Below are 24357 nucleotides of genomic sequence, written 5' to 3'. Positions count from 1 at the left end.
CATGATTTTTCCGCACGTAGTTTGCTATGTGACCGTTGAACTTTTCATATTCTCACGATTTTCACGTATCAAGATTACTATTATTCACCGACGTTTAACGGTGATCGATCGAAATAGAAACGTGAGAAGCGTAAGGGAGCATACAGTGACTCGTATTAATATTCAGACATCGTGCTATTCAAAAAAGTGTTGATGGTTTCGATTGTTTGTAATAGTAAATTTGGTGTTCTTGTTTTATATTATAATCGAACATTCATTGTAGTTTGTAATAACATATATTTTATTTATTTATTGCAGATGCTTCTCTTTACTTATCTTCTTATATTGTATATGTAATAGCAATTTTGTAATCATATATTACAAAATATATTGCTAATAAACCTGTAGGGGGTTTCACAGCTTAACCCTTTGCACTCGAGTGGTGACTCTGAAGCACCGCTAACATTCGTTGGATCACGTTTTAAGATAATTTTGATATTAACAAAGTTTGGATTTAACAAAATTGTTACGAGTGTAACTGTTTCTTGCGAGTCCCAAGAGTCAATTTCATGTGCATAAAATGGTTTTCGTCATATAAAATAGAAATACTATAAGTTAGGAAAATGATTTTATATTTTTAGTTGAAATAGCTTCGAGTGCAAAGAGTTGATAAATAAATAAAACAAGATAAGCGTCGTGGACGGTACCTCTCGTCGCGTGTGTTTACGCACTGTAAACATTTCGCGAGGCAGAGTGGGCATTTGAAAAAGTGGTGGACACTTACGGTTCATGTTCAGGATGACCAGTCTCGTCTGCGGCGTGACCAAGTTAGTGTTGCTGGCTTTACAGATCAACCGATCCTTGAGGTGTTGCCGGCCAACTTTAGGGTAAGACAAGCGGTTAACCGTCAACCCTGACTGGAGGTTGTCGTAGGACTCGTCTATCACGTTGTTCTCGAGGTACCACGTCAGCTTCGGGGGCGGCCTGCCACCTTGTACCTCGCAAATCAGGTTCACGTCACTTCCCTCGTTGTAGAGCTCCTCTATCCTTGAGATATTCCTCGTGGTCGGGTCCCGTATCACCGGCGTCGTCGGAGGCACTGCGCGAACAGCATGCATGATTGAATCAGCGGAAATGCGGATTGATTATTTGTCCGCCGGACGAGAATAGGGTGATCTATGCGCGCGACTAGCGATCCCGTGATTTACACGTGAAAGATTGATTAGAGCCAATTGAATTCCGCCGGTGTGAATGATTTACCAGGAGTTGAATACTCTTTTCAGCACGCGGCAACGATTCCGCCGTTCCGCGCGACCGGACCGCCAGATAACACTGAAAAACGATGACGGATTTAGGGTGATACGCGCGAAATTGTTTTTCTATGTTACACCGTGGTTACAAGAAAACGCCGGGGCCACCACCGTTCCGGCAGCAAATGCACGGTACGCTACCGAAATTTGTGCCGGCTCGAAACGTTGATATTTTATTCCCTGTACTGCAAGCTTTCATTAACTTTTACGCCGGTTTCGTTCGACAGCGTCGTCCCGCGCTGTTCGGATCGCAAACTGTATTTAACACGGAAATGTACCTACAATCTCTTGCAAGACATTAGACACGCGCACGCAAAAAGAATCTTTTATTATGGATATCGTATACTTTTACAAGAACGCGATAAAAAGAAGCGTTAACAAATTGCGTGAGTGCTATTACGAATATATCACAATGAATACAGTTTGTCGAGTCTAGGACGCTTAAGGTATAACAAGGATTAACTATTTTGTACCCATGAAATTCTATAAATATTATTTTTTTCTGTTCAACGTAAATTCATTTGTACAAAGCTGTTAACTAATACATTTAGGTATTTACTGATGCAAAAATTAGATATAACTTTGTGAAAGAAAATTGTTGCATCGTTGAGGACATTTTTGGAGTTTTCCTTAAGCATGCTAGAGTTAATAGAGTAGCGATAGCGAACTGTATTTCTTCGCTGTGATTTTGATTGATTTTAGTTTTTGTTCTTATGTGAGCCAATGTGAAACATATTTCTCACAATTTGTCCAGTTCCAACGATGAAATTCGTCGCTCTCCGCGATAAATGCGCAATCCCTATTTCTCTTTTGTTGTTCATATTTGGCAGGTGTTTGTAAACTTTTGCTACCGAGTGTACGCTCAAGGATTCAGAAAGTTACCATAGATTAAGGAAGTTGTAGAGACGTAGTAAATTATTCGGTAAAATGCGCATCGACTTATAAACAAACTTTGCGAGCTTCGTAAGGGTTTTCTTCGAGCTAATGCTGTAATTCATATTAGGTTAAACTGATATATTTATTGAGTAAGCTTGAGATTTACGAGATAGAGTAATGAGAACGAGTAAGGCTAGAGTTTCGATGAAAGTTCGCCGTTACATAACAACCAGTCATAATTTACGACGTTGACGTTCATTTTTGCTCCGCGCGGGCTCTTCAATTTTCTAAGTTAATAATACACGTGCTAATAGCGCCGAAGCATTACTCAATCTAAAAAGAAGTTTCTTTCCCAGCAGAAGCACTCAGAATTGAGAAATGCAATTTCCGGCTTGATCCATGATAAAAATTTGATAGATCAACTTGGAAATTTGATTTTCGATCACGCTCTCGCGGCTTCAACGCCGCCGCGCCATGCAGACCGAAAGCATTAGCTTTAATTCGCTTCTTTTCGAATATAATTCACGTAATATTAACACGGCGTGTGAAGCGCTCGTGCTCTCACAAAGGGGGCGAAATTATTTTCCATTCGGCGGTACTCTTCCTGGGCGAAATTCATTTTTTATTAACTCCCGTTTGTGCGATATGTAAATTTAAACGTCGTTATTTATGCGCCGACTTCGGATTGATAAAAATGTTGAATATAATTCATTGGCATCATGAATAATAGATTCACGGTCTCACCTATAACAGTCAGATTAATCTTTTGCTTCCTGGTGGGCGAATTCTTGAAGTCCACTCGGCACGAATAGATTCCTTCATCGTTAAGCTGCAATCGATCGATAGTGAGGTGAGCAGGATTCGATTCTGTGACAAAGAAAGCTCTTTTCCCAAGCGCCGTCGGCGATGACCAAAGGCGGGTGCTGTCGAACTGTCGTCCACCGCGACCGTCGTAGCTAAAACCATTCGTTAAACACTTTATATTAATACCGACGAACCAATCAAAAGTTCATAGTACTATCGGGAGCGGGATAGAAGTGCCTCTGCCCACATACTAAATGATACGAGGGACAAGGGGAATCGATCGCCCGCTTCGCCGAATCTCACCTACTTTCCAGATTCTGAGTTATTATTGGCCAAGTTACAGGCTGGACAGAAGACGCGATTAGGCGTGGAGCGGGCGACTTCCCCTTGCTCCTTACGTTGTTTAGATTGTTAGTAGAGGCCATTCTTTTTAGCTCCCAACAGAACATCCTAATTGCTGTTCATGGGGTTCAACAGTAAAACAATAGCAATTGTATCCAGATAAAATCAGGACTGCTTTGCGGTGCATGAAAAAACAGCTGTTTGATATTAGTTTATAAAGGTAAATTATATAAAGCTAACAATTCTTTATAAGAGTTTACAAAGAAGAATATGAATGCTAGATTCGTATTTCATCGAGATAAGAAATTCTAAGCGGAGCAGAATTCGTTAATTGAAAATGTGAAACAGAAATGGGAAGTATTGTCCTGGCTCTGAGGGGTGTCTGAGAGTTAAGAAAATCGTGGCTCCGTAGAAAATGGAAGTTGGAGGGAATTGATGGCTTTAAAAGTCTGCGAATTGTGGTCCAAGCCCTCGAGAGAGTCTATTAAATGGAGCACCGCGACTTTTCTAGACGGCTAAAATGTCTGGGCCACCGAACGTAGGGAGATGTATTCCGGAAGTCCGCAGTCCCGGCATAGTGTTCTGCTTTAACAGGGCCCTTATCAAGATTGTAGAGAGAATCGTTGAGAAGTTGATGGCGCTCAAGCAAGCATGTTCTCAAGTTTGCGCGTGGTATTAACTAAAGTTTACATTGCAAGACGTCCGGAAAGGGAGTTGTCAACTTCATCTGTTAGATCTTTGGGATTACAAGTGCCAGTTTCGTGAAAATATACGCCACGCGTTCCAAGTATCGCGCTATTAACGTAGCAAGCATTTTCCCGAGAAATTTTTGCATCGTTCCGTTTAACAAATCACGTCGAAAAAATGAGGCAGGTTGTTCACGCGTTTTACCTGTCCCGGTATACGAACCGGAGGCTGTTAATTAACGATTTACAACATCTGCGTATATAATTATAGAACTATTAGGCGGACAATTAATTTAACACTGCATATTCGTGGTCTCCATAAATTAGACCAGTTTTTCATCGTAACTACTACATGTTGCTTACAACCGCGACGCAATGCGCGATCAATTAGGTACGATCCCACGGCGCACGAAGGAGAAGGAGCACGCGTGGCAATTAGGATTCATTAAATGTACTCGACGAGACGATACGATTTGGGACGTAGAAGCACCTCTTCTGCATTTTCTTGCATGTAAGTTCGTAGAAAATGGAACGAACAGTGATCATTCTCGAGTAATATTTGTCAACAACTGTACAATTAAAATATCCTCCGCAACCAACAATTACTCACCACAAACAGAACCGTTTCGCGAAGTATATCAATCTACATTGTTTAGTGCAGTCACTTTCATACAGTCTCCACATCATGTCCACCCATTGAAAAGCGACTCCCTCATAATGATTCACCTCTTATCTTAATTACATTTCTGTGCCACGCATAGTGGACGAGTAATTTGCATTCACACATCCAAACCTGTTAGCCTACACACTTTCCAACGATATACATAGTTCGTATTGTTCTTTATCCATTCCATCAATTCGCCACGACTGCAATCCCTTCGCAAAGAAAGTCGGCTATTTCGATCGGCGTGCATCGGGAACAACGCATGCGGTGACATCAGCGCAGAGAACGAAACAGGTATTCTTCTAATTCCCCTCAAACCTTATGCAAATAATTGTACGTATAGTAGATCGATTGGTATTCATGAGTTCGTATCGGATCCACGATCCCATTACTAGGTCTCATATAATATCCCATCGACTAGTCCTTGATGTCGTCGATGCGGAACCCCGGCACGCGTGACATAAGGCTTTTAATCACGCCACGCGATAGATCTGCGCGGGAAGAAGCATGGCCGACTTGTTGTAATCCGACAGGGCACAATGGAACGGTTGCGGAGAGGAAGAGAGACGGGGAGCCAGAGGAAGAGAAAGGAAAAGAGAGAGAAAGAGAGAGGACATACATGTATCGGGTGTCACCGGGGGAGCCATGCACCACGCGTGATTGCATATTAAGCATCCGAGGACCGGCGAACGGGAAACAGAAGGTTCTCGCGGGTAGAACGAGACGGATGTCTTGCGGGAATAGAAGGAGGACAGAGTGGTAAAGCCAAAGGGTTATCAAGGCGCTGGGAAGAGAGGATAGAAGGGAGGGGGCGAGGAATAGGTAACGTGAAAGAAGAGAGAACCCGTAGGAGACTGAGTATGGAAGCCGACGGTTCCTCACGAGCGACTAAAAGTTAAATTGCGTTCCACGACTGCACGAGAGTTCGGATTTCCGCTCGTGACTGAGTATTCCCAAAGCTATCCCACTCTGCTGCCTGCTTCCGCGGCATTGACGTTGAAATACGATTTAATTCTTCCACTTCGCACTTCCAGCAGACGAGGAAAGCGCTTCCGTGACGTGCCGCTGCCGTCCGGACGTCCGTATGGCTGCCTAGCTGGGAGCTAGCCACCCTTTGGGCCGCTCGTCACACAGCTGCAACCGCCTTCTATACATACTGCCATATACGGTCCCTTCTGCCATCCCTCTCCTGCCCACCCTCTATCGCGCCTCTCTTCCACCCTCCGCGCCACCCCCGCCCGTCCCCCTCCGAGGCAGAAAATCGCGAGCTTTCCCGTCGGCTAAAGCGATCCGTAGATATAACGCGTCCGTTCGACCGGCTTTCAACGAACGATAACGTTGCGAAACGATTTTCAGGGTATCGGTCTTCCGGATCCGACTCCAGGCTCCGGTTCGCCACCCGAATCTCGAGATCGACCGGTCGAAGCGGCCCGCGTGCCTCGTCGATCAACTATCTCATTCGCCGAGATTTCGCCGAAAGAAGAATCGCAGCTTGAACGCGGTCGAGAGAGCGCATGGAAATAAAAGTGATTCACGGGGCTGCCGTTTTTATTAGACTCGATCGCAGGTGAGCGTTCCGCGATTCTTTCGGCGTCCGTGCTGCGCTGCGCTGCTTACCAGAATGATTTCTGATTGATATATCGATGATAACTCCGGTTCACTTTGAATGTCAAGGAGATATGTTTGAGATATTGCAGAATTTTTGTACGAATATAGTTTTCTTGTAGGTGTAGTTTTCGTTTTATATTACCTTCCGTTACGATTTTCTGACGAATTCAATGATCAGCTTGTAATAATACAGGTTAAGCTAAACATTAATTATTGGCTTGTGTTTCATGATATTATAGATTTTTTTTGTGGCCCACAAAAGTGTTCGAATATCTTCTAAAACGTAATAGCTTTTTTAAAATTCAATTAAGTGACTTGATTTCTCTTTTTTTTAGGTGATAGAGAGACTAGTCTACTAGACGATCACTGAAATGCCTTTTTCTTAACGAGTTATCTGATTTCGCGTTTCAAAATAAATTCCAACGATAATTTTTCAAATAAATTTGTCTTAAAACAAGTTTTCTATGCTTGATAAGCAATAGAATTTACTAAAAAAAAAAGTTATTTCCAAACACAAAAAGGAAAAATGCAATCACTGTCATTGCACCAACCAAACCAATGCACAAGTATTACAACCAACACGTAAAGAAATATGTGTAGAACAGTTCGGGTGCAATGTACCGTGCAATTTGATTGGTACGTACACTCGAATGTTTGGTTACAGTGAAATGACCTCTACCCTCGGATGTTGATGCTGACTGGTTCTGAAATAGCTGCGGAACTTCCAACGAGCGCTCGCTCGATTAAGCAAATAGTCATTTGCTTAACTTCAATCTGGACTGTACATTCTTAAAGAAGTCGAAGCTTGCCAACGATTGGTTCGCGTTCAAGCCCCGAGCAGTGGAAGACAATTTTGCGATTGAATCAATTTTCTAATGGGAACGGCAGGAGGAATGTATCGGCGTGCAGGAAATCAGGGTACGGTCGAGTTTATCATAAATTTAAATAAGAAAATTTAAATAATTTTCTTTTCTACGAATTAGCGACCGAAATCGTATAATTTCGCTGGATTTGCATAAACGTCCGCAGTTTACTAATGAGGTCCGTCTTTCCCGTTCAGGCTAATTTATTTTCGGTACATCCTGGCTGACTGTGCCTTCTTATTATACTTGAAAACGTGATTACTTTTAACGAATTAATTTCGAGTCCAGACACTGGAACGTGTTTCCACGCGGAATTTTATTCTCAAGCGAAATAATTATTCGATTTTATATTTTCTGTCATTTAAGAACAACCTGCAACGAAACGAGAGTCTACGTAGATTTTATGTGTCCAGCAAAAGTTGACGGTAAATTGCCAAGGAGCAAAGTATCAACTAAATGCTCGCGAAATAATATCTCGCAAAGAGATCTACCAATTACGATTCACATTGAAGCGAGTTGAAATTCATCAGCGAAACTCAATGCATTAGAGTCCAATCTATTAAACGCCTCTAAAATTAATTAGATATCGGAATTCGAAGGGGACAGACCCGTTGTTCAAAGTGCGCGATCTCGAGCGCCGCTCCGATCGATTTCTATTCGGAAACATCCTGCACTCTTTAATTTTTGACCGTTTAAGATAAAAAGCTATTAACCCGTCGACGGTGGAGCGAGTCCGAGTGTTCGGATAATGCATGCGATTTAAATGAGAGAACGGCGAGCGGAATTGGACGGATTCAATTCTGCGGAACGATGTCCCTTAAGAGCAATCGAGGGGTGCTATTTAGAAGTAACGAAAATATTACAGAAAATTTCATAAGAAGGTCGGAGCCGTGGGAGTCGAGGGGAAAAGCGCAGATAAGAAGCCGGGCGCGGTGGTAGGACGAGAAAAAGACGAAGGAAGATGGCTCGTGCAAGGAAATGAAGGAGACGAGCTTGTAATCAAGAGAATTGAATGAGCGGAGACTGGTTAGAGCGAAACGTTCAAGTGGCCGAATAAATCGACGTAATGAGATTACAAATCAGATTAAGTGGAAGTGAGGCCGCTGGGAGGAGAGCCGAGAGGGCGACTTTAAAAATGTTAACATCTCGGCAAACCCAGTCTACGTCGGGGGAGGGGGGATCCAAAATTATAATATCATAATTCGTTTAAAGTTTTATGATGTACAGAGAGGAAATTTACGTACAAAACATTCTCGTTCTTATCGCCCGCTCGTGTCTGCTCGGGGCCAGAACCGTGTTTCGTTTTGTTGGATTAGTCGAAACATTATTCTCGTTTATCAAGCATAACGGTAGCCAGTGATAACAGCGAGCAGCGTACTTTCCCGGAGTGTATGGTTTCATTTTACGCTATTAGCTTCGAGAAGCTTGCAGGATCGTGCAGAATCGTGAAATGTTTATGGTTATTGTGTTGCAGCATTGACTTTCGGAGAGCGCTTTAAAATACATGAACTTTGAAAACGTGGATGTTTGAGAATGAGAAGTTTCATAATGTAGGATTTATTCTGTTTGAAATTCTGTATTATTTTTTATTGTTATTATGAAATAAACTTCGAAAAACAATGATCAATGAGAGACGAGCTCGGCTGGCGTGTGAGGCGGCCGTGCCAACGAGCGGACGAAGCCCAGTTCCGTTGATTGGCTCGGCTGTCTCGCGTCAATGGCGCGCCAGAGGTTGATCTCGCCTCTCATTGGTCACCGTTTTTCGTTAATAACTCGTAAACAATGCCGCGGATTGCATTTTCGCTAAGGAAAAAGTTACTTCGAATGACCCAAGGAACCCCTCATTTCTCGGAAATGTCATAATTTTGGAACACCCTATAGTACAGAATGTTTCAATCCGCCATTAAGTTCCAGGTCTCGCCTCTTGGGTCGGGGATTAAACTACTTTTCAGTAGTAGACAATTTATACGCTCCGGTCATGTGATTCACCCTGTCTGTGTACTAGCGCGGCTAAGGGATGTGAGCGGAGGTTGGGATCCCAGGACGATGCATCGCCACCCCCCTGAACATATCTTACACTTTATTACATTTCTTAAATATGACCAGGCCGGTCGACTACCAGGGACGACCTCCCTCCGTCATTCGGCAACCCCCCCGCCAGCACGGGGTGGCGCTTCTTCTCAGAAACGGTGGACAAGGGGTAGTCCGGGGGGCGGGCACCATTCTATATGCAAAATTTCACGGGCCGCGGAAGCGAATCGGCGAGTCAGGAGGCATATGAAGATCACCGCGGAAAATAACGCGAGAAATTTCTGGACGATCCCCGTCGCCCACGGCGCCGCCTGCACCTACGTTCGACTTTTTATTTCCTCCAAGTAATTTATATTCCTGGATTATCGGGTTTCGCGGGAGTTTTAGATGGTGGCTGGCAAAGTACGTTGCCTTTGTACCGAGGCTCGTTTCCTGGGGATCTGATGAATTCAGGGGATGTAGATGACTGGGGATTATTGCGCGCGCAAGACGATGGCAGGGAATTTACTTCGACGCGTACACCTCTTCGGATCGGTCCACGGGTATTAGTACTTGAAATCATTGAGCTTGTTAGCCTCCGATGCAATTTGCACGAGGTGGAAATAATTTAGCAACCGCTTGCACATTAGACAATGCCGTTAACGCGGTTCATAATACACTTTTTCAAGAATCTGCGAGATTTGCGTTTCAATTAGCCCTTCTGGAAGCGTTAACAACGGCTTCGAACCTATTTTGCGAGTTTCTTACGGTTTTATTAAAATTGTAATTTTTCGAGCTTGTTTCTATTATTTATTTTCAGTGGAAGCTAGAGGTGGAAATAATTGTAACGGAAGAAATGGAAGAAATTATAACGTTCTAGTCATTTGATGAAAGTAGTAAAGTTATTAGTTTACGCATCAGAAATTATTGGTTGCCTAGTTTAAACTTTTTTAAAGGAATTAGTAATAATTGAGGAAATAATAAAAGTACTCTTTTCGCTAGCAAAAGTTATTTGTTGCTCGACTGTAATAATTAGACAGACGTCGGTGGCAAATTTACATTTTTGTAGACAAATTCTAAAATATTATAATTGGATACAATTGATTATCTAACAATTAAAAAAATTTCAAATGTATTCCCCGAAAGGTGTTGCAACGGGCAAAGACTGTGACTATCGACTTTCATGTGACAGTGTTATAAAAACCTATGAGGTAATTTTCGCCACATTGCGCGCGCACTCGGATTAAACATTGAACCATCTCATGAGTGCATACCTTGTCCTTTTCTATTTTACCGGGTTCCTTCGGTTTTATTGGCATTTTTGGTCCATGCTCTGCATGTTTCTTACTACGTCCGTGAAAATATTCTGACAGGTTACACGGCTGACAAATCGATAATCGTCCCGCCTATCGTCGGCAATCACTTTACAAATCAGTCGCAATCGCCCATCGTGCAGTTTGTAGGGGTGAAAATGAGGACCGCGGACTTCGCAGACTCGTTGACAGCTGTGACACATCTTGAGCTTTATGACACGTCGATCGTTATTGAGTTTGGGAACCGGGACACGAAATGCGAACGTGTTTGCCAAAAATAGGTAGTAATAAATCAATATCTAAATAAACTTTAATGGACAACTCTGCTATGAACGTAAACGCCAAATTGTGTAAAAAAAAGAAATGATTGAGGCGTGAAAATGATTGTTCGTAATTATGGATCTGTACGAATTACTAGATAGTACTGCCTCGTTTCAAAATTAAGATTCTATACTCAAATAAAAAAATCGATGTTACGTCACTCCATTTTGTTCCGTCATACACTATACAGTGTATTATTGTGGTCAAATGATACACATCAATTTGTTTATTTATAACAAGGAAAAAGCTGTATTTATTTCGCCAGTTCGCTACTTTTATTGGAATGTCTATATCGATCAAGAAATGTCGTCAATTATTTTCTGCGGGAGTGTCATTATTATTTCAACAACTTTAAAGTCAAATATATGAAACAGGTCATTTTGATCGATCCGATAGGTTGGGTGTTAAACATGGCTGTTGAACCCGGACAGAACTCCATGATTCACCAAATAATCGTCAAAAAAGATCTCTTCCGTTTACTCTGTGTTTGTGATCTTCATAGTGTTTATTAAAGCTGAACTGCTTACGTGTAAATTGGTTCCTCGTTGCCACCTTTGTACCATAATACTATGCTGACACCGTCGTTGTCGGCAGTACGAATGTCACAAGGAAGGTCGGTCTTGTCGCCTTGCACCCCACTGACATCGACGATGGGAACTAGAAAATAAAACAATACAACATTTATAATACATCTCATGGGGAAATGCGGTGAGAAAATAACCACACATGTGTATTCAACACACATTGTTATTATAAACGCAATGATCAAAATTGCTGCACGATAAAACCCAGTTTGCGATAAAAAAGAAACATTTATTAAAATTTCTCGTACAAAAAATTCATCGCGTATTAAAGTTTTCCCCTTGTTTCTATATTTTTTTAAGTCTGTCGAATTTTAATCCATGCTTTTCTGCTGAATACATAAATTCTCTATTGAACAGCTCGATTAATGCATAAACGTGAATTTTTTGATGTTTTCCTTAGAGCCACAGAAATACAGTGGCCCACAAAATTGTTCGTACACTTTTTAAAACTGAACTAAATGACTTGAATTCTTTTCAGATGGTAGAGGGATAGACCATGACGTCATTATGGTCACTAGACGATGACCAAAAAGCTTTCTCTTAATTTTGCTGTTACTTGGAATGAAAAGAAAAAATAAAACACCCTCGTTTTTAACCTTTTTGTCTGAGCCAATTTTTGCGATCTTTAATTTGTTGTAACTCACACCAACGTGAATCGATTTCGATAAAATGTTCAACATGCATATAAGTTACCGAGCCCTACGAGAGACATTTTATAAATTTCCGTTATATATATAATAATTAATATATTATAATAATAACTATAATATATTATATTATATAATTATTATATATATAGACGGACACCTTTTAAAACAGAACTAGCTCGAATTTCTCTTTTAGATAGTAGAAGATAACTGAAATGATTTTTTTCTTTCACTTTGCTATTATTTGGAATGACAAATAAGTACAAATCTCTCGTTTTTTAACTTTTACATATATATTAAAAAACGAGAGATTATATATGTACATATATATATATGTACATATATAATCTCTCGTTTTATATATATGTAAAAGTTAAGAAACGAGAGATTTGTACTTATTTGTCATTCCAAATAATAGCAAAATGAAAGAAAAAAATCATTTCAGTTATCTTCTACTATCTAAAAGAAAAATTCGAGTTGGTTCTGTTTTAAAAGGTGTCCGTTTCGTGGACACTGTATGAATTAGCAAAAAAGTCGTAGGCGTAATAACGAGTAAACGTTAAATTCGGGTTCAAAGCAGCTATCCAATTATCGTCAAAAGAGTTGGAGCGCGATCGACAAAGTCTCCCGGGCGTCTCGGATGAGATCTGCAAACCACGAGGTTCCGCGAAATCCTATTAAGCCATCTATGCACGTATGTACGAGTAGACATAATTAACCGCATTCGTTCTAAGCGAAACGGTCGGCTTTCACGCCGGCGCGACGCGGCGCGCCGCGGCGTGGCAGGAGTCTTGTCACAGGCACTGGCAAGGTACTCTGGGCGGGGTACGCAGACATCCTTCGGGATTAGATCTTATTACAGGAGAATTTAGCGGTGACGTACGCGCTGACGGTTAAGGTCGTGGCTTTCCTAGGTAGCTTAAGGTGCCCGCCGCCGCGCCTCGTCTTGCCGGTTGGCGGTGTAGATGGTGGTTAACGGTGGTTTGATGTCCTCGTGGCGCTGTCTACTCTATTAGATTTACATGTAGATGGAGTTATCATGTTTTAACGAGCTACTCGCCAACCCACGCGCCGGCATTGCCTCTTATCTGCCCGTGGTGACGTGTTTGTCGGCGTTGTCAGCCGAAATCAACGATCGTTCACAGGACGCCCGAGGACCGATCGCTCCCAAGGATCTCATCGATCACAGCACGCCGTGCTACCTGCGTACACCCGACCAATCGCAACAGCCCCGCTCCCACACGGATTTCCATCTTGAGCCACGAAGCGCTGACACTTTTGCCGTAACTTCGAACCCACCCATGTTGCTCCCAAATCGTCAGACATGGCCGAAGTCCTAAGAATGAACTTTCCTTTGGGGTCTTTTCAGTGATTCTTACATCGTTCTTTATTGCAGCTAGTTTCAAGAATTGATTTCGGAATAACGAAATATTCGGTTGGCGACATAGTTCTCGCTGTTTTTTTCTTTTAAATTTTAACATTCCGCGTATCATTAAATGTTTTTGGCATAATGTTTCGAATCGTTCGAAACAGGATGTTTCGTTCTACCGGAATCGTTGTTTTGTTCTTTTGTTCGAGTTCATTTATGTTCATTTTTAGATCATTGAAATGGAATTTCAAATTGAGAAAAATGAACATTTTCGATACCTTCTTCTTCTTTTTGCTTTTAATCAATCATTTTGCTTTAATCAATTCTTCAAAAGCTTATTTTTTGATGAAGATTATCAACTGATTAATCAATAATGTATTCTCCCTTGTTTTGGTTGCAACTTCTGCCCAACGTTCAACAAAATTTTCAATACCTCGTTGGTAGAAATCACCTGGTTTCGACTCGAAAAATTCATCCAACGAAGCTCGTTGATTTTTAGTGTTGTCACTTCAAGCATGCGACAGAGGGAGAATACATTATTGATCAATCAGTTGTTAATTTTTCATTGCAAACCCAATAGATTTTAACAAAATTCGTTGGCAAAGCATTCACGAAGTTCTAAATAGTTCGAAGTAGTTCGGTATTGTCCAAATTCTCAATCTTACGTTATCTCAATCTTATTTATAAATTAGTAAATGAGAAAAAGATGAAACTCGATGTAGAAATGTTAAAGATGTATAACAAAAGTTGCACATATTCCACAATATTATACTAATATTCTTGTTCAGACTTGTAATACGAAAGAATTCACTGTAGTGTCACCTTAAATTGTTACTTTCATAAACTAACACCCAATACAAATTGATTTCCGTACCTGCATATACAAATTTGTCGAAATTCCAATGCGAATTGCCATGGAAATTTAGATCGACCGTATTGTATTTAAAAAAATGAGGACAGATGAGTATCTCGTGAAGAACTGTTACGAAAGTTCGTTCCGAAGGCTGAATGAATAGTATTGGTGGCGGAACTTTCTACATTACGTTTCGCATATCGTGATATTTATAAACTCCGTTCTGTCAAGTTTAAGTTGCCGCCGTGCTTAAAAAGCGTAAAAAAGTGTAACGAGTAAAGTTTCCCTCCGTCGTTGAAGCCGGTCTTTTACGGAGTTCATTAATTCGTGATTAGTAAGTAATTTCTTGGAATATATTGTTCCTGTAAGTTTCGAATCTAGTAAAATTCCAGAGTCTTGGAGCGCTGTTAATAATCTTCAGCGGAGGATCGATATAGGAACGTATCGCATTAAATGTATCAATTTAAATCTCTGTTATCTCTCGAGCGGAACGCAGATTTTTATACTGCGTTCAAGACATCATAGGAAAGAAAAGCGCACAAAATTGTAGAGGACAACTGACATGACAACACCATGAATGGGACACGTATTGAACGAGACATTACACCGTTATCTGAAACATTATGAATCATTTTATAGTAAAGTTATGTTTATTTTGTAATTATATTATGCATATTTAATTACACGTAATTTGATACTGCGATCAGTTAATACGTAATTATGGCAGACGATTCATTTTTTTTTATGCTTAAGTGTAATATTTTTTTTCTTTTAACGTTGTATGAAGTACTATTAATTTCGACCGAGTTTTTATTTATTACATTCGATCGGATACTACTGCAAGAGAATGTTGACATATAGTCTTTTATTTATTTATAGTCTTTCTATTTTTGTTTATAGTCTTTTCATCGAATAGTCTTTTATTTGTCATAGTAATTAAACAAGTTACACTTTTAATATTGTTAAACGACGCTTATAAATCATCTAATGCGATAAATAATACAATAAATAATTTAATTACGGAACAGAAAAATGAAAAACAAATTTTGTCGAATAATTCACAAAAAAAAAGATTAAAAATGCAGATCTCAAAGAAAGTATTACTCTCGACGAATAGATGCACAGATTCGTTAAATATTACAGAATCTGGACCGAATAGAACAACTATTATCAAACGTAGATGTAACCCAAGAATAGGAGAAAAATACGATGACGAATGTCACGTTTCTAAAAAAAACATATTTACGAAGCAGTGATTAAGTAAAGCACACGACTAAAAACGCTTCACAGTTTGGAGAGCGTATTTTGGCAAACGTTTCGCCGATTGTCAAAATTCGCGGACACCGTGGAGAAGCATAACGCAATATTTATCGCTTGTTGCCCGTATGCGAAACCAGCCGATCGCAAACTCCATTTAGTCGATAGTACGAAAATTTTTTTCGACCCGGCCAGAGAATGCACGCTGGAGAGACGTTCCCAGTGACAAGCGCCACGCTCGCCCAGTGCGGAACAATTTCATTTATCACGAGAAAAATGGCGGTTAAACTCCGCGAGCGAGCGTACCATACATTCTGTCGAGATCGAGGGGAGGGCAAAAGCCGCGCAGGGATACGCCTGTAACCAGGCAGAAGATCGGGGGAAACGCTGGAAAATGGAAGGCACCGAGGGTGAGTCGCTTCTTCTTTGTCGTCCCCGTCGTTATATCACTTGCGCTCAGCGACAGGAGAGTGTATTAGCGTGGAAACCGTCCCAGGGTTCGGACTGACCGTCATCCTTGTTAGCACGTTTCCCGCAATACCTGTTCAGAGGAACGCCGCGCCGGCGGAGCAGGGATATTTCACGACACCCTCGACTCGTATCCGGAAAATTCTATTCCACCCATTTATTTATTTACTTCGCAATTTGCAACATTTCTGGCCACTTGCGTCACAGTCGACAGCGCACACTACTGCAGATTTCTTTTCGAAGGTGTATATTCTTCTTGCGAAGTGGATTTTTTAGGTATTAACGCTAGATTTACGGAGCAGAAAAAACAGCTGTTTTCTATTACATTAGAAAAGTAACGATGAGAGACGTTTATTCTGATTTTTAACAAGTGTTACTGTAACATTTGCCATAAGTAACGTATTAGGTAAACCGAAAAGTAATCAAAATTTTTGTTTGTTGGCGAAAAACATTTATTTATTAAAGAAATCCTATATTTTTCACGCGGCGGTGAATAGGGTTATGTTCGCCAGATCTCGCGCCGTCGGATTACCACCTTTTTAGATTGTTAGAGCATGCATTAAGAGGTAAAAACTTTAACAATATCGAAGAATTGAAAACGCACTTGGAAAAGTTTTTCAATGCAAAATCGAAGGACTTTTTTTTTTTAAAAAAGGAATCGAACAACTGCCTGTACGCTGACTAAAGGTGTTGAAAAATGATGGAAATTATTTTGTTGATTAAAATGTAGGATTTCTTTGATAAATAAATGTTTCTCACCAACGAACAAAAATTTTGATTACCTTTCGGTTTACCTAATATAAATTGAATAAATAACTCATAAATGTATCTTTACGATATGACGAAACAAATCTAACTGTTTCTTCTAACGTCCGTTGAATTCGATTCCATTTATTTTATTTAGTTCGCAATTTGCAAAATTTCTACCGAAGCGTGTACAGGGTGTCCCTTTAATTATGTTAACACCCGGAAAACGGTGATTCCTAGGGTCATTTCAAGTAAATTTTTCCTCGGCGAAAATGCAATCCGCGGCTTTGTTTACGAGTTATTAACGAGAACAGTGACCAATGAGAGACGAGATTTGCCGGCGCGAAGCAGCCGAGCCAATGAGCGGAACTGGGCCTCGACCGCTAATAGGATGATTGAACATCGTCTTCGACGTACCCAAATGTATCAAGACTATCTAATTTTACGCAACAGGTTAACCATTTTCGCAGCCTCGTTTCCTTTCGAAACTAAAGTCCTGGTTTTCAACGGCCGGCCTTGTTTAACTTTCTAACCGCGACCGCCGGCGAGCATGGAAAGCTGGTTACATTTTTCAGTGCTGCGCCTCTACACGAACTTCAACAAAAGTCTAAAACTATCTGAATTGTCTGCTAAAACTTGGAAGGAGTGCTCCGCCCAAACAGAATGCGTAAAACATGCTGGTAAATTTCGAAAGCTTGCTGCAGGAGAAAAAGGCGAACAAATATATCTGTTCCAATCGGTTATTAAACTATATCGGTTCTAAACGAACTAATTCTCGGCCTTTTTCGCAAGCTTCAGTACTTATTAAAAAAAAAAAAAAATGAGTGACATTTTATTCAGGGAAATAATCTCACACTGTATTTATACATTTTTATCACATGCCAGGTGGCGTCGATGCATTTCTTCACATCGCCCGTCGCAGCCACGTCTTCTTGGGTTTTTTTTCGCAGCATGCGACCGTGTTCCGTGTCGGTGCAAGCCATTTTTTGCGCGTACTGTACAATACCGCATCCTTTCCCAGGACAGAATAAATGAAATCTGTTGCTACGGTGGCGCATTTTTTCATTTCAAACGCGAATAATGCGCAATGAGACGGAGAGGCTTCTCTCGAAACAGCACCGCGAAACCACAAACTTCACTGTTTATTCGAGATTATGATACACATAAAATTACGCATTACTTTCTTTTAGACTGATAACGGAAACAGAGAATTTTTTGTTGTTGCATGAACGTTACACTCGATTTCAAATGGAGGCCGCGAGGCAATTCGAACGCTTAATAAATAACAGCTTCCGAGAATTTCATCGAGTTCGCGTGGATATCTTGGCGATTGAACTGTCTCGGTGGAATAAGCATTGGCGAGGCGCGGGTGAAGCGTGACGGGTCATGAAAGAACGACAGCGCAGTGTTTCATTCGCCGGCGGCAGGCGCGAACGGAACGAAAGGCGGTGAAAAATAAGGACAGCGAAATTTACTTACGTGTCGAATAAAGAGGCGAAATAAGCGTGCGCGGCTTCGGCCGGAGGCAGGCGATCATCTTCGGAATTCGGGAAGCGGCCGCGCATTCGAGGAAACGGAGGGATTACTTATTTACGGGCCTGTTAGAGCCCGGAGCCGAGGGGAGCGTGTAAAAAAGAGATGGGGGTTCCGTTGCGTTTGATGTTGCCTCGAATTGGTTAGTTAAGGAGAGCGGCCGTTGATGGATTCGTTTTCCACGTAGAAAGGTTATTTATGAACCCTACGAGTCGCGGCATCGATCCGTACCGGGAACGTCGTGGGCGTTCAGAATTCTTCGGCAACAAATTACGATGCACGCTACACACCCGCTTAACTGGGACACGAGACAGCCCGTACCGTTTCTCCAGCAAGTTGGAATTAGTTTCCTATCGGGTGTTACCGATTCAACTTCCCCATTAGCTAATGACGAGCATCGAATGACTCTGATCGATCATTGGCGTACAGTCGCGCGTTATATGAGGCGTGATTGGAAAAAGTTCCTGGAATATCTATTTATTTCGAGTAATACAGGGTTGTTATCAAATTGTCTACTGCCGTGAAACGCGCTTCTGCGTTCTATAATTTATGTTATTGTATCTAGTCTATATTCGGTCGTTCTTGACGCGAAAAACCTCGACGGTTCTCTTATTTGACAATTCTGCAAACTTCTCAAGACTGTTTTCGTGAGAAATGCTTTAATAAATTATTAGATCGTTCCGAAAGTAATTTCGTTTGTTTGACAGGCAACTTCATCGGTTTACCCCGCTATTACATATTTTGACAACTTATTATTTAGCCTCTTACTTATTACTTATTGTGTCAATAATAAGCTGGCAGCTTATTATTTGTTTCAAATAATAACAAGGAATAGCAAAATTTAAAAAAACCATTTTGGTCATCGTTTGGTAGGCTAGTCCCGCTATCGTCTGAAAAGAATTCGAGTCGCTTGGTCCAGTTTTAAAAAAAGTTGTTGCGTTTTAGAAGGTGTACGAACACTTTTGTGGCCCACTGGAAATACAGGGTTCCCCGGAAAGAATCATCCGATTTCAAAAATTTATATTTTAAAAAATTACACACAGAAAATTATAATTCAAACACGAATATAACGGGAAAATGTGCGAGTTTTACTTTTTATTATTTTTTTCTCATGTACCAAACCGTTGAATTGGTCGCAGTTCATCCGATAATATGGTTCTACACAGTTGGCCTCCGAGATCGCCCGACCTAACCCCATGCGACTTCTTCCTTTGGGGATTTGTGAAGGATCTTGTCTTTGTACCACCTTTACCCACAAGTGTAAATGAACTGAAAAAACGCATTTGTGATGCTGTACAAACAATTACCAGAGATACATTGCACCGTGTTTGGCAAGAACTTTCATATCGCAATGATATCATACGTGTAACGAAAGGAAGTCATATTGAAGTCGTATTGAACACTTGTAAACAAAAACTCACACATTTTCCCGTTATATTCGTGTTTTAATTATAATTTTCTGTGTGTAATTTTTTAAAATATAAATTTTTGAAATCGGATGATTCTTTCCGGGGAACCCTGTATTTCCAGTGGGCCACAAAAGTGTTCGTACACCTTCCAAAACGCAACAACTTTTTTTAAAACTGGACCAAGCGACTCGAATTCTTTTCAGACGATAGCGGGACTAGCCTACCAGACGATGGCCAAAATGGTTTTTTTAAATTTTGCTATTACTTGTTATTATTTGAAACAAATAATAAGCTGCCAGCTTATTATTGACACAATAAGTAATAAGTAAGAGGCTAAATAACAAGCTGTCAAAATATGTTATATAAGTTGCTTGGCAAACAAACAAAATTACTTTCGGAACGATCTAATAATTTATTAAAGCATTTCTCGCGAAAACAGTCTTGAAAAGTTTGCAGAATTGTCAAATAAGAGAACCGTCGAGGTTTTTCGCGTCAAGAACGACCGAATATAGACTAGATACAATAACATAAATTATATAACGCAGAAGCGCGTTTCACGGCAGTAGACAATTTGATAACAATAATCCCGGGAGACAGCGGGTAATCTCGCAGCAGATAAAAGCCCTCTAGCAGCCCGGTAATTACATCCTAAAGATGCGGAGTCCAAGTAGCAGTTCCATCTTCCTGGCAGACACGTGAATGCGACGTTCTCGTTCGTCCTCTCGGCGACGGAGCTTCTGCACGGTCGCATTAATAGCACGAGAAAAGATAACGAACGATATTAGGAGCCGTGCCGGATAGGTTTATCTTAACAGCGGCGCTTCGTCCCGCCATTATCGCGAAATGGTCCGCCGTATGCCGAACAACCGCTTCAGGAAATAATTAACACCGGAACACGATCTATCGCCGCGTAAATCTAGATTATGCGTTAGGGTGAGAGCGCCCGACTTAAGAATCTCTACATTTTTCGTCCCCGAGTTCAGGCGACGGTGTTGCGGGTGGCGACTCCGGGCGGTCTTAATTACGTCTACGTGGCACAATTTGTCTTACCTCGCTACGTTTTCGCCGGGATTGAACCGAGGAATACGGTTCGTAATTGATGAGCTTTAAATTACAGCGGGCCAATGAGCAACAGAGTATTGCTTGCGGTTCGTGACGAGAATCCTCGATCGAATGAACTCGTATCTCGGGATACGACGGACGCGCGCGGATCGAGCTACGCGGACCATTCTTCCGGCGAATCTTTTCCCATTTCTCTCCGCCGACAGACTCGAAATTGAAGTTTCTCTTCCTGGCCGCTTTGAAGCGCACCTGAGTCAAAAGCAAAAATCAATAGCTCGCTCGATACCAATTTCCCGCGAGTTCCCAGTTATGCTTCGATTTTCTTCTCCCTGCTCGCAGACGAAGTCGGGCCACGTATTTGTCGGAGTTCTGGGAATGACTCTTTTAAAAAGTGCTGGCGGAAGGAACAGGTGCTGCGGCTAATCGAACAGAAGCGTGGGACTTTTGTTCACTTGTGACATTGTATTCGGTCGTGCGATAAATTGACAATCTCTCTTATTGAATATATTGCTGAATTTTCTCAGGCAAGTTTGTTAATTCGTCGTTGATGGTTTTTAGTGGCTCATCGTTTCAAATTCTTGTCGGGAAATCCCTGAGATGCTTAATTTCTATGCTAAGCGGGAACCTAAAAATCGATGATCAACTACATGCGATTGATTTCTTTTGTAATTTCGGTAATTTCTACGAGCAGTCTGTCGCTAATACTATTTGCTGTTCGTTTTCATGCCCGCTCACGCAATCCAAACAAATTTGATGTATTTCTCTCTCTTTTGAATTTTATATATAAGTTTTTAATTTTAAGTTATTATATTTTATCAGTCCTTGCGTGGCCGTTACATTATTATCCTTTCACTGTAACGATGAAGTTATCATTTACTTATTTACTTTGCTTCGTGATTGCGAGGTTAAAATTTTATATACTAAGTTCGTTAATTTCAGACAACAGTGAAGAATGCTGTTATTATCTGTCAGTTAAACAAAATGTACGTTATTGAAGAGAATACGTTTATCATGGAGCCAAATAAACAAATTAATATCGATGAATCGCCTAAATAGGAAAATCTAATATATTTAATCCGCGTTGTCAATTCATTCGCCAGCTATTGTTCTTCCAGATAAATTCTGTTCGAATCACGGAGGCATAATAATAGCCTGGAATTATTTTTAATGTATTTCTAATTTACAGTGAAATAACCATAATCGCGGAAATATTGCGTGACAAAATATTCATGAAAGTGCACGGAAAACAACAGCGGACGGTCGGTGTGATTTCATTGTAATCCGTTCGCCGGGCTCCATCATCGGCCGACAGTTGGTTGTTTATTTATAAAATGCTGTTCAAATATTAATGATAATAAGGCCATAGTTTGCAGGGTGCGTGTACGCGTCCGGACGAGACTAAATAAGCATCGATCGATGTCGAAAATGTCTGTGCGGCACACCGTGCCGTGCGTGGGCGGCTACACGTTTCCCCGCCGATCAAAATTATTGTAATATTCGAGGACAAGCGTGACGCGAAAACATCGACCGCATTCATAAGCACCTAATGAACCATGGATACACATTGGGAGAATTTCAATTCCACCCACAGGACGCTCGCCTCGTCTCACCAATAAATCGGGAAAGATATGATGTAATAATATTAATTAAGTGTATTATCCGTTCCCACTAATACCTCGGTGTTTATGTACACGCTTCAAACATTGTAACCAAGCGTTTCGATTATTTTCGAGCGAGGTATGGGCCAGCTGTTGCATACATTCAAACTTTTATTCGAACGCGATCGATAAATCGTACGGTTTTCAATTTGAGAATAATAAACTCCTGATAAACCTTTTAAATAATGCACCAATAGCATGCTGCAGATGCCCGTTGCACTCGATCAATAATCTTACCATCTGCTAACGGTATCGAACGCTTTACACTCCGTTGCGTAATTTATTGATAACAACGCCAATTATTTAAACGGATAGAAATCGTACCCCAGTCATAAGTTTCCTTTAGAAAGCAGTTCTCTCAACGTTTTAAATACTTACCCCAGTGTCTTTTTAATGGTTTCTTTCAACATTAATGATTCACGATTAATCGTTCAGTTTCTTAACGAGCGATTCGACAGCAATTTTAATGCTTAATGAAAACGTTACAGGGGCAGCCGAATTTCTGTTGCGATTATTATTGAGGAAAAAATTCTTCGTGTACAGTGCAAAAGGTCGTTGAATTATGTCTGCAGAATCGGATGCAGTTTCCCTGTTTGGTAACGATCTTTTCGTATATATACAAATACATCGCATAAACAATACGTTCATCGGCATTCTTTTAAAAACTTCGACGATCGTTTAACAATACTTGGGAGCATAAAATATTATAAATGTCGATACCGACATATTCAGGAATAATTAGACCAATTAGACCTTCCCAACGTTCACAATTTTCACGTAATACCTTATTTTTGTTAAAAATCTGACGTCATTACAAAAATTCGAATTCTTCGAAAACTAAGGGTGGTACAACAATTTCGTTCTCGGATTGCACTTTGGAAAGTGATGCTCTACAAGGATTAGCTATTGGATAGTAAAAAATTTGAAAAAGTTAAAATTTGTTGGACGGTGTTATTAAACATGTAGGTGTGTATCCAAGATTTCTGGTTATCTTTAAAGGGATATTATGATTCAACGAACACGAAAAACCGTTTTCCATTATAATCAGCTCAATTATAACTGGTAGGCGAATATAATGTAATTTGTACTGAATGTGCATATAATTTATTGTCGTAATTCACGCACCTCTCGTATGTTCGTATAATTAATTAGACCAGAAGGATGCCTTATAACTGAAGCTAGGCGCTCGATGAGTACGTTTCCAGTGAGCTGCTGTCTTCTTTGCCATGTAACACGAATGTTAGGTATACCGTGCAATTAACTTAAAACGCCGCTTCTTTATGCTATGCAAAGTAATTCAATTTCCTTCATTTTCATCACAGATGGTTCATTACCATTTTGTTATTTTGCCTGCGTGAATTCTGACGTTATATTTTGACGATTCTTACGCAATGAAATTTTCAACAATGTAATGCTACCTACTTATTATATTCTTTTGTTCACAGAAAATCCTCTTCCTTTATTATGTACATATGTTTTCTAAATGCGAAATTAGTTGTCCAACTACGAAGAAAGTAGTTCAACATTGCTGGATGACCTTTAATCTGTACATATTCGAGAAAGTTTAATGCCATTGGTAGCACAAATTATAAATAAATTACTCATTAATCGGATAAGCTTGAAAACTACGGCATGCTATGAGATGGCTATGTACTTATGTTCGACGCCGGTTTAAACGTACGTATAGTTCACTTAATGTACTGGGTGGGCTAAAAGTAATTTCATGGTGTCTTTAAAACGATTTAAGAACTGTTGATACTCTATTTAAAAACAGTGCAGGAAATTGTAAAGGTTACATCGCAGATTTTGTGTGAATTGATTTTTATTCGCAGAGTTTTTAAATACCAGAAAACATGCGTATTACATGACATTTATATGTCGTTTCGTCCCTTATTTTTGCAAGAAAGAATTCCCTTGTTGGTAATTTGAATTTCTCCGTCATTTTTATTTTTATAAAATAGTTACTAGAAAATCAAATTTGGAGATACACAGAT

General features: G+C 40.5%; 1 protein-coding gene across 2 annotated transcripts in view; it reads right to left on the bottom strand.

Moving 5' to 3' along the window:
- LOC117218318 (protein turtle homolog A) overlaps positions 1-24357 on the bottom strand; it is a 246218-nt gene that overhangs the window by 71468 nt on the left and 150393 nt on the right. For both annotated transcript variants that reach the window (XM_033466615.2, XM_076528779.1), the window contains exons 2-4: positions 11304-11433; positions 2910-3121; positions 764-1078 (exon numbers count right to left, since the gene is read on the bottom strand). In XM_033466615.2, the coding sequence (XP_033322506.1) occupies positions 764-1078; positions 2910-3121; positions 11304-11433 (657 nt within the window). The remainder of the gene's footprint in view (positions 1-763; positions 1079-2909; positions 3122-11303; positions 11434-24357) is intronic.

The sequence above is a fragment of the Megalopta genalis genome, chromosome 2 (assembly GCF_051020955.1).
Source record: "Megalopta genalis isolate 19385.01 chromosome 2, iyMegGena1_principal, whole genome shotgun sequence".
Lineage (NCBI taxonomy): Eukaryota > Metazoa > Arthropoda > Insecta > Hymenoptera > Halictidae > Megalopta > Megalopta genalis.
The sequence above is the reverse complement of the archived record's forward strand: the minus strand, read 5'-3'. Positions and strand labels throughout refer to the sequence as shown.